The 11,592-nt window shown below is 41.4% G+C and overlaps 2 protein-coding genes across 2 annotated transcripts in view; one reads left to right on the top strand and one right to left on the bottom strand.

Moving 5' to 3' along the window:
- The first annotated feature begins 75 nt into the window (after window positions 1–75).
- On the top strand, window positions 76–7,367 carry LOC119373559 (protein SYS1 homolog). Its single transcript, XM_037643624.2, has 3 exons — window positions 76–515; window positions 593–660; window positions 7,115–7,367. Exons 1-3 carry the CDS (start codon window positions 351–353, stop codon window positions 7,353–7,355), a joined length of 474 nt encoding a protein of 157 aa, XP_037499552.1. The 5' UTR covers window positions 76–350; the 3' UTR covers window positions 7,356–7,367.
- A 1,947-nt stretch (window positions 7,368–9,314) lies between these two features.
- LOC119373492 (trifunctional nucleotide phosphoesterase protein YfkN) overlaps window positions 9,315–11,592 on the bottom strand; it is a 53,278-nt gene continuing 51,000 nt past the window's right edge. Inside the window, 1 exon segment of the mRNA XM_049419920.1 lies at window positions 9,315–11,586. Within this exon segment, the coding sequence (XP_049275877.1) occupies window positions 11,485–11,586 (102 nt within the window). The 3' untranslated portion in view covers window positions 9,315–11,484.

The raw sequence follows: 11,592 nt of genomic DNA, 5'->3' as shown, positions 1-11,592 counted from the left end.
TATTTTACAAGCGTGTTCACGAATCTTCGGAATTGGATTTTTTTATGGATTGCATTGCGAACGACCATCCAAATCCGTATCCTCATAGGCCACGATTAGTTGGTGCGATCAATGTCACTGCTGTGCGTAGTACCGTAAGCCGCCAAACTTATAATGATCAAACTAATTTTACTTAAGGAATCGTAAGATTCCATTCAACCCCTGCCTTTGGTCAAGAGAGTAGCAGCCTGCACGGCTTGCCTAAGCCATGGTCAGAGGCTGGGTTATCGGACGGATAGGATGAATTGCTGCCCCGCCTGAAGTTTCACGCACTTCATTTAGTTAAACAAGTCTGTGACAAATCATTCCGTATGATGGCTGGTCACTTCCGCTACTCAGTGTGGGACCCGTTTCTCATCATATCTCAAATGATTACTCTTCAGTGCATGTACTACGTCGGACTAGGCTTTTGGATATGCTTCCTCGACATTGTCACCGGCCAAGTTTTGTCGCTCGATCAACTGTTTTCATACGAGGTGAGAATCCAGTCTTGTAGCTGCAGCGTTAAATTGCTGCTGCTATGTTGTGCTATATACAGTGTCATCAATTGCAGACGGTGCACATAAAGGACATGCGGGGGCGGTGCATAATAGGATCCTATATCATTAACTCGCTGTTCGCGTAAGTATGCGTTTAATTTTCCTCTGATGTGGATAGTGAACTATTGTGCTTCATGCCATGAACTCTGCATCTGTAGAGGCGATTAGGCGTTTGCTCGTTTCTGAGAAGCGGCGTGATGTTGACGTGATATGTCTGGAGAGTAGCCTGTGCTTGTTGGCACGTAATGACAGAGCAATAGCGCTAAACACGAGGCAGAGGAGACGCTTGCGTGTCTCGCCTCCTGTGTGCGTCTGCTCCATCGCACTTTCTGTCCACGTTAGCCTATTGAGGCAGTGGAAAAAGTGTGTTATCACTCGTCAATCATTACAGTAAACAATGCAACCTCTTAACAGTGCGAATCTAAGGAGCCTGGCAGTACTTAATAGTAAGCCACTTTGGATGTTTCATGGCTGATTTCAACGCAGGAAACATCGCCTTGTCAAAACTAGCCGTCGTCACACGCATCAACCATGCCCAGGTTTCTATTTTATTGCAACGTTCTAAGGTGCGAGATCCATATGCCATAAAAATGTCAGATGTTCTTTGCTGTCATACAAGTTATTTCTCTGAGACAAACAGCAAAGCTTCTAGAATGCAGCAAAGAAGTTCACAAATCATAAGACAAAGCTTTCAGTACAGTGCGGTGTCATTGCACTCTGTTAAATACTTATTGCATAGAATCATATTTCATCTGTCTGTTATAGTACACAGATTCAATCATCATGTCCACTAAAAACCATTTTTGTTTAAAAAGCAAACTTTCCCATTTTATTTCAAAAAAAGAATTACATAAAAAAGTGCATTAACTATATTGTGAGCCATTAATTACATACAACATATGAGCATCTGTAGTCCGGTATGACTTTCGAAGACAGTGGCATCAGCTCGAGCCTGCACCTATGAGTGTGCACTCTAGACTGACGTCATAAGCAGCATGGTTGGTGAAACCGCCATCAAAGAACATCACCAAGTACAGTGTCCACTCCTAGGATGAACATGGCTCAACGTGGGAGTGCCAATGCATCAGGTGTGGCTGCGCATCGAACAGAAGTGGCACAGGTGCACAGGAACTTGCCGCTGTTGCTGTACCACAGCAGACCAAGAGTGGTGCACTCTGGCATCATCAGTGCTGTAGCAGACCGACGCGTGTATCTCCCATGGGTCCCTGTGCGCCTGTGCAGCTTTGCTTCGATGCGTGGCCGCGCCAGATGCACTGGTGCTTTACAGGGCGCAGCTACGCTGAGAGTAGACCTTTACCCTAAAAGTGGATGGCACTGTACACGATTCAGACTATGTCTTCAGTGCAGAGGCAATCGGCTGCTACGCTTCGGTCATCTAGGTGGGGCCTCTCCTGCCTTCTTAAGTTGCATCGAACCGTAGCATTCTCTGCATTTTGTTTTGGTGAAATTTTCAAAATTGCCAGAACAGTAAAGTATCACATTCATGGGTGATCATGCTTAGTAACATCTGCTGTCAGTGTAGCTGATACATGACTAAGATGGGTTTGAGGAACAAAATGCAACAAGGAATAAGACAAGCATGAACAAGTGCACTTGTTTGTGTACCTTATCCCTTGTCTTATTTCACGCCTCAGACCTCTTCAGTCGTCATGCCTTTCATCCCAGTTTATCCTTGGCTAGAAAGTATACTGGGACTGTGTTTCAATTTGTACAACCACACAAAGTATCACCATCTCTCAGCAGGAGGGTCTTATTAACGCATTGGAAGTGGCAGAGATCATCAGCCGTCACGGTGGTATAGTGGTTACGGTGCTTGGCTGTTGACCTGGAAGTCGGGGGTTCAATCCTGGCCACAGCAGTTGCATTTCGATGAACTCGAAATGCTAGAGGCACTTCACCTCCATCGCTGTACTCAGATTTAGGTGCACATTAAAGAACACCAGGTGGTCAAAAATTCCCGGAGCTCTGCATTACGGTGTGCCTCGTAATCATCGTGGTTTTAGCATGTACCCCCCACCCCCTCGAACATACCATGTACAAAGTACATGGTATGTTGAGAGCACGATCTTCTACCGTTGACATCTGTTCACTTTGCCTTGCTTCTGCAGGCAGTTGTACAACTGTAAGTGGCTTTCTTCTCCTGTAATGAAATGCTTCTAATGTAATAAAACAACTGTGTTTTTGGGACCCGCTGCAGTATCTTAGTAGCTATGGTGTTGTACTGCAGGGCTTCGATCCCAGTTACGGCACCAGCACTACGTGGGGGGTGGAATTCAAAAATTACAAATGTTTATCTAGACTCAAAAGCATGTTAAAGAAGTCCAGGTGATCAAAATTAATTCTGAGTGCCCAACTACAGTGTGCCCTATAATCAAATCATGGCTTTGGCATGTAACACCCCATGATGAAGATTTTGAAAAAAAACTAAAATATTTTCTTGAGAAATAATTCTACAGTCATTTCTATATGTGCAGGTGTGGTGTGTCTGATGACATATTTTATGGCAAAAGTAGAACAACACTCTTGTTCCAAATGCCTGAGGTCATAATTAAAACGACTCATAAAGTTTCACTGCTTCAGCCTGATGAGTCACCATCTTCAGTTGCCTCCATGAGAATGCTGATTTAATTTCATTTAGAGATTATCATAATAGTCTCAACTAGGAGAGCGAAGTGAAAGATGCTTATCAAAAGTGCTTGTTTCACGGCAGGCCCGTAGCCAGGAATTTTTTTCGGGGGGGGGGGGGGGGAACTTGCTGAAAACCTTGACTATTTGAGAAAAACACTATTTTCATTATTTCTTTTTGGTAAAAGCATCTACTCCACCAAAATTTCGGGGGAGGCCCAAGCCCCTAGGCTCCCCCCCCCCCTGGCTATGGGCCTGTTTCACAGTAACAAAGGCGAAGACTTCTTTTTGGAAGCTTATGAATGAGAATTTTCTTTAAAAAAAGATTAATGTCCACATTTATGTGAGCTTGTAATTGATGCATCTCTCAACCCTGTAATACAAGTTTAACTAGACTTTTACAATTTTTTCACATACCGGTGATGCTACATCAGTAGGTGAAAATTATGCCACATGATTTTGTAGGCAAGATCATTGTACCACATTTAGGCCACATCTTTGTCCCATAAACAAGCACATTTCTTACAGCAGTCAGTTTAAATTATTTTAAAATGTGGCAACAAGAACTTCAGTGACGTTTATTCCCTAAATCTCTATCCCCCCAAATTTCCTGAGGCATCGAAAAGGGTAATATTAAAAGATAATTGTAGTTTTTCTGGAATCTCAATTTAGTAACACATCTTCAGTTCAAGTTTGCCTAAGGGAAATTTACTGAAGTAGCTCTTGTATTTAAAAAATAACTTATATCAGGGAGAGAGAGAGAATTAAAATCTGTATTTTGTGAGAGACGCTTTGTAGAAGCATCCTTATTTCCGGATGCCTTGAGTTCGGGCCGTGACCTGGGCTGTCAGAACCAGCCATTGCAAAGCCGAAGCAAAGGAACTAACACTGGGAATTCTTGTGGACTTCAGCAAAATGTTTGACTTATTATATCGCAAGATTATAAGCATAAAAAAAATGTCATCAGTGACATATTCCTATCACATCCTCGTTCATATTTAAACTACTGAAGACGGGCAATTTCTGTCAATGTCTGCCAGTCTACTATGCTCTTACATCTAATAAAATATTCCTCAGAGAAGTCTTTATAAGCCCCCTTTTTTTTAGGGGCGAAGCTCCTCAGGGAGTGGGCCTGTCCCTCCTTTGTAGTATGTAGTAGTAGGTAGCCACGCATAGTGGGATGTATCCACTCCATGTGATAAAGATGACGATGACGATGACTGAGCTCATGGCCGTCATCATGGCACTGCGAAAGCTCCCGACAGACGAGATCAGGGCGGTCATAATAACTGATTCGCTCTCCGTATGCACAGCTCTTACAGCTTCACGTAGCTCTCGCGCCCTCAAGACTTTTCGATCTTTAGTTCCATCTCAGCTGAAGCACCTAAAACTAGTGTGGGTCCCAGGTCACTGTGGCTTAAAATTAAATGAAATGGCCAATGCTTTAGCGCGTGCATCGCTAGATCTCCCAATAATCGAGGTTCTTCCAGTGGTAGAATATTTCACCGCAATCAGATACAGAAAATTGGCACTTCACACTGATAGGATGGAAACAGAAAATTGGCACTTCACACTGATAGGATGGAAACAATAACAACGTGGACGGAATTCAAACATCTAAACTTCCCATGGAAGTCTCATTGGAGCCAATCTAGACAATCTGAAGTTACGATCACCAGATTTCGATGCCGTGTCCCCCCATTAAACTTATACTTACACAGAGCTGGTCTGACGATATCGCCCCTATGTCAATTCTGCGGAGAATTAGAAAATATTGCACATTTCTTTTTGTCATGCCGCAGATACTCAATTATTAGATCACGACTGCTCATTACTCCGCTGTTAGAAATAGGCTTAAACTTAACTGAAGAAATTGTACTAAGCTTCGGAGCCTCAGGGTTGGGATACTGTCATAGGGATGCCTTCAATGCCGTGTGTAATTTCATGCAAAACACTAAACGTGTACCTTTTTAATCTTGTCTTTAAAAAGCTTATTATAAAATGCGGTTAAATATATCTAATCTCATCAAAATTGTTCTGATCAGGTTAACACGGCTGTCTGGAATACGAGCTCAGTAGCATAAGTTTTGACGTCTTAATTTGATGTCTCATTTATTATTGCCATTTCTACTCTTACTTATTTTTTTTACCATTCTACATTCTTCGAATTTTTAAGCTTCAACTACATATTCTTGGCCCATCCCCCAGAGTGGGTACGTGCCATAGAACAGAAGGCAAAACAAACAAACAAACAAACTGATGACCATGAAGAATAAGCGCGTTCCAGTCTAGTGGAATGTACCCATTACACGTGATAACGATGACGCTGATGACCATGAAGTATAAGCGTGTTCCATAACGATGACGACTGATGACCATGAACAATAAGCGCGTTCCAGTATAGTGGAATGTACTCACTACACGTGATAACGATGACGCTGATGACCATGAAGTGTAAGCGCGTTCCAGACCACACATTTTCTTTCTGCCATTGATGAAAACGATCGTGAACGCGCTCTCGCCCTCGAAAGGCAAAACGGCAACACCTACAACAAACGTTCCCCTGAGCTTAACGTCATATATGAGGACCCCCGCGTTTGTGTGTCAGGTCTTTGTATGATGATCGAGTGGGCAAAATTTACGGGGATTGACGGTTTATAAGATTACCTCCGGAGCTTCGCCCACTCATCATCATTCACTTCGTGGATATGGCGTGATTTTTTTATCTATGTGCCAACAGCATTGCAACTCCTTGGTGGAAGAGCTTTTTAATAGAGGTAATGGTGTGGCAACAGGTGTAAAAAAGACAAGCAGTATCTTTTCATCTCTTTGACAAGATTCATCGTCATCATCAGCCTATCTTACGTTGACTGCAGGATGAAGGCCTCTTCCAATGATCTCTACCCCACCATGTCCTGCACAAGTCAATTCTATTTCATGCTCCAAAGTTCTTAATTTCATCGTTCCACCTAACCTTTTGCCATCCTTGTCTGCGTTTACCATCTCTCAGTATCCATTCCGATGTTCTAACTATCTGTTATCTGTCCTCGTGACCTGCCCAGGTCCATTTTTCTTTTGTTTAATATCTACTAGGATATTGAATACTCCTGTTTGTTCTCTGATCCACTTTGCTATCTTCCTATCTCTTACGCACAGTTATGCCTATCATATCCTATAGTTTCTCCTACAGTCCAGTTTATAACCTCAGCCCCATTGCCTTCTTGCCCTTTGTTGGTTTTTCTTCTCTCAGTAGAGATTGCACTTGTATGAAGTGCTGTAAGCAGTTACAAGTCAGACATGCATGTGGATAAAGTAAGACCGTTTCCACAAGATTTCTCTCTTTTTGGAAGATGTTTGTTCGGTACACAATGTATTCGACAAGCTTTCCCCGACATGCTTTCAAATCTGGCATGTCATGTATCCACACAAAGGTTGCAGGAGATGCCAAAGGAGGGAAATATTTAATCCCGATATCTATTGTGGCCACTTAAGTGAACTACCAACTTATTTGCAATGATGATGCTAAATACGTAAATCTATGTTTACAAACTATCATTTGGATCTAGATCCCTGGTTTAGGAACTATAGTATTTTTAGCCTTCCAAAAATGTGTGAACTCAACTTGCCCATATTACTTATCAGGATTGTTATCATAGTAGCAGATTTGACAAGTGCGAAAATTGGATAAAAGAAAGTAGACTAGACACGACTTGTGTCTATCTGTCGCAACTAACCTAGCTACACTAACCTAGCTACACATTATATTAATTCGATAAATGTAAGTTATACTATGACAGAAGCTAGACAACAGTGAAATAAAGCTGTGTTTATTTTCATCTTTTAAGGCTCTAAGCATTCTTTCTCTCTTTTTTATTGCCCTCTCTGCACAGGTCCCTGGGTCTGTGGTACTTTGTTCAAAGGACAAAGCAATGCCTTGACTTCACGTGCACAGTGCATTTTTTCCACCTCATTGGCTGCTGGATCTACAATGCAGCATTCCCACACACACTGTCGTGGTGGCTGCTCAATACAGCCTGTGTGACAGTCACCTGCGTCTGTGGTGAATTCCTCTGCATCAGGACTGAAATGAAGGCAATTCCACTGAGCCTGTCACCCAAGGCTGACCTCTGAAATGATGGACTTTGAGGTTTACTATTTATTTAAAAGTCACTGGCCACGTTTTCGATACTAGAAAAATAAAGCATGTGCCGTAGGATTTACTTGTGCTTGTATTGGTGCGTGTACGTTCTGTGCCTCTCTACGAGTCATAGAAAAGAGGGGCATGGCCAGGGCTCAGATTAGTCATTACTGATATGCCAGAAATAGAGACAAATATCTGTGCTGCACATTTATAAACATGCATTCATGCACACTGTAGTCGTGCCTGTAAGCAGAAGTGGGAAAAACTGCTCCACTATGAAACCACATGATTAGCGTAAGTTTTGCTGTATGTCTAGTTTAAAGGACTACTGGCACCAACATTTCTAGCTCAAGATGTTTGTTTTCAGTAGTTTATACTCCCTTTCCCCTACCCCCAATTTTTTTTTTCCAGAAAAGAGAGCATTCCCTGTATACTCGCCAGTTTGGTAAAGCTAGAAGGATCCTGTATAAACGCTTGTTTGTGTAGTTCAATTGTCCTGATACATAGATTCTTCAGACTGAATATTAGTGGCAAACATTGCCTTGAACATAAATTATTGTTTTAAAGTAAGTTAGAGCACTCGTCTGGGCTGGAAGCACCTTGCGACATTGTCTCCAGTATAATGCATTTAATGGCTCCTTGACTTTGCTCGTATTGTGCCGGTTTTCTGCATATTGTCGATATCATATAAAAGTTTGTACAGTACACGACTGGATTGTGTGAAGGCTCCTTTCTTGCCCGTTTCCTTGTCAGGCTGCTCACACACAGTTCTACATGTCTGGGCTCCTTTCTTGCCCATTTCCTTGTCAGGCTGCTCACGCACAGTTCTACATATCTGAATGCTGACATCTCAGCATGTTGCGATGGGACATCTCTTGCTCAGTGCAACAGCGACCTTCAAGGCAAAGAGATGGCTCTGCAGCAGCCATACTGTTGTTTCATTCTTTCCCACATGCAGAGCACCTCGTTACTCCTAATTCAAATTCACTGACTGAATTTGAGGAGTGTGCGATCACAGGTCTGGTCAGTTACAACCAGCACAGTGTGGCACTAGTTTATTATGGCCATGTTCTTTGAAGTTGTGTTAAATTGATGACACTAGCATTAACTCCATACGTCACAGAGCATTTACGGTTTCATTCTGTGATCAGACACAGACTTACTCATTACAACATAGTGTCTTTGGCTGCCAGTGGTCCTTTATGCAAATCATGAATCAATCATTTCAGCTGCAAATGTAGTATTACAGTGCATGAAGCTTATAGAAAAACTGAAGCTTTGCTATTTGTTGCCTAGTGGTGCCAGTGAGCTTACCTCATCAGTTTTCAAAATGCACAATAAAAGAAACCACCTGTGAGTTGACACTTGACTATGAAACTCATGATGACTACATTTTAGGAGTGATTCTTATCTCCAAATACAGCCTACCGTAAAATGCAGAGCAAGCACCCCCTCCCCCTCCTCCCCTGCGGCCACTTTTTTTTTTTCAAGACGAGCATCGCTTGTGTAAAAAGAACCACAAGAATGAGTACACTGAATGCGTATCTTTGTTTATGAAATTCCGTTGTCATGTGGCCAGTCGTATATTGGTCAAACCGGTCGGTGCTTCAATGGTGACACTAGTGTCAGTTCATCCTCATTGACATTATCAAGAAAAGAACTGGACTAACATTATCGGTGCGATTGTTCCTGTTCAACACTTATAAGTGTTGTACCTTCAAGAAGGTACAACACTTATAAGGGTTGAACAGGAACGCCCCCTTTCCCGCCACCATCTTGAATTTCGGTCCGGGACTGAGCAAGTGCCCCCAGCAAATCTGGTCAGATTATCCTTCACCGTAGGGGGGGGGGGCGCTTGCTCGGCATTTTATGGTATACATGCTTCACTTTGTCGGACCACATGTCTTCTGGTGCTTTAATAAGCTACATGGAAAGAGGAGGCCATTGAAAAGAAGGCGACTGACAACACATTTATTTTTGCAAAAGCATTTCCTGCATGAAAGACATTTTTGAGCGCTTTATTTGGTAAAGGGCCGCAAAAGAAACTACTAAACTTCTTAATCATTGACAGGGTACACACATTAATGACACACACGTCTATCTAAAACAAAATACTCTTGGGTCTAATATGTCATTGAAACTTTTTTGAGAATAACTCCAGACTAGCAATGAATGACTAACATCATTCTTGGGAATGTAAAAAAATGCCACTGGAAGAGAAGCGCTGAAGATTATAAAGCATAAAACACTAAATATCTAGTAAACAATGCACACTTTCCACCTATAGAACTAAAATAGTTACTTTTCATTAAAACTGTGCAACAAGTTTAAAAGTTAAACAAGGAAGTATTGCCATTATGTCCTAACCGGTATGACATTTTGCTTGTTCTTCACAAACATCCCCTTTCACAAGAATAAATTTTTGTGAAATCTTCATAGAATGCACACACAAGTTTCCTCACATCTTTGTGTAGAAGAAGACTTAAGTAGTTGATCCTGAGACAGGTTTTTCTCATTTGCAGTGCCTGTAAACATGCAATGACAGGCACAATAAAATGAAGCTCGTCATGCTTAAAGCTCACACAATAAATTTCAAATTATTGAGTAAACTACTCTCACTGTAAACTGCTACTTGAAAGTGCTGTGACAATCTTAACAGCAGGAATATAAAGATGCTCTAAATATGTGCAATGACTTAGCAAACTAGCCTTTCTCATATAGATTTCTGGTTAGATTGCATACTTTTGGTACACATAGTAAATATAACAAATGTACTATATATATTAACCAAATAAATTCTTGATAGCCATCTGAACACGATGTGTCCTTTTACAAAACTAGAACAAGCTCTGTGCAAATGGCATGTCAACAACTCCATGCCATAGTGAAGTCTACATATCCCAATTTCGCATAGCATCTCTGTCGTTGCTACACAATATTATACTGACAGTTGTGCTCGTGTTCTTCAAGCTACAATGGCAACTGCCACGAACACCGCACTGGTGCAAAGTGTATACCCTGCATTACACAACTTGGCATCAAGAAAAATTTTGTTGCACAGGCAGCGCAAATAAGAAAACAAATACTTGGAACACTTTCACAACCTAGAATTTGTGCAACTCACTTGCATAGACTCAATATATTCAGCCATGTTCTTTCTTTTTCTGTTTATCCTGCCTATTGTCTAGAATATTAGAAGCGCAACAACCACGTTGTTGCCACACAGGATCTTCCATGGTGTAGCTTAAGATGCAACCAACAGACAAAATGCACACAATCTCTGGGGCAGTGTTTCTAGACAACAGATCTTTTGTTTACTACCACCGTGGCCATATTTGTATGTTCAAACCAACACACATATGCTATAAATTTTGTTCTCCTGGTGAGTGTGTCGGGCAGCTTTCAATGAAAATGCATTGATGAAGAGAATAGTACAATGATGGAGGTTAAAATTATAATAAAATATTAAGAGATTCTCAACGAACTAAATGATACAGGAAAGCCAAAGTTCAACTGCTTAATCAATTTACCACTGTTAAATAACTGAAAGAAAATAAAAGCAATAAGTGAAACCAGTATACAGCTTATGTACGAGTAAGCACACCTTTATCCTCCTCACCTCATTGAGGTAATATATTATTAAAGTATGAATTGGCTCTATGATTTAACTCTCCCCCATTCCTTTTTATATTTTATATAACTCTCCCCCATTCCTTTTTATTTACTTTTCTGTAAATCAAGGGCATTGTTTTTAGACTTAGAGGAATGTCTGGATCATTATTGACAATACTTGTGAACATAGCAGTATTAAGGTTTACGAGGATGACAAAGTACATACAGTATTTTTTGTCTGCCATCGTTTACAAAGTAGTGTAAAGCAAAGCCAAGACATCTGCATCTGATTACAGCTTATTCTTGCCTTGTGATGCATGAGGCTCAGTTGCCTTACGACGAATTTAAAGTGACAAAGTGCTGAAAGGCCTTGCTTGCAACCTAGGCAAATGCACCAGTGCCAAAAGATACGTATTCAAACTTCCAAAATTCTGCTATATCTTAAGCTGTGCAGAAAGTGTAAACTCTGGACTGGAGGGAACACAAGTGAACCAAAATTCATGTCTGCTAGTTCTTCTCAAAGCTCCCCGTCGAAGGCTCTTCTTCAATCACTTCCTCAACAAGACGCAATGGATGCAAATCGCTGTCTTCCCAGAACTTCTTCACAACCTGCTG

Source organism: Rhipicephalus sanguineus, chromosome 1, assembly GCF_013339695.2.
Source record: "Rhipicephalus sanguineus isolate Rsan-2018 chromosome 1, BIME_Rsan_1.4, whole genome shotgun sequence".
NCBI classification, from domain to species: Eukaryota; Metazoa; Arthropoda; class Arachnida; order Ixodida; family Ixodidae; genus Rhipicephalus; species Rhipicephalus sanguineus.
Note: the sequence above shows the minus strand (reverse complement) of the source record. Positions and strands in the feature narration are given on the sequence as shown.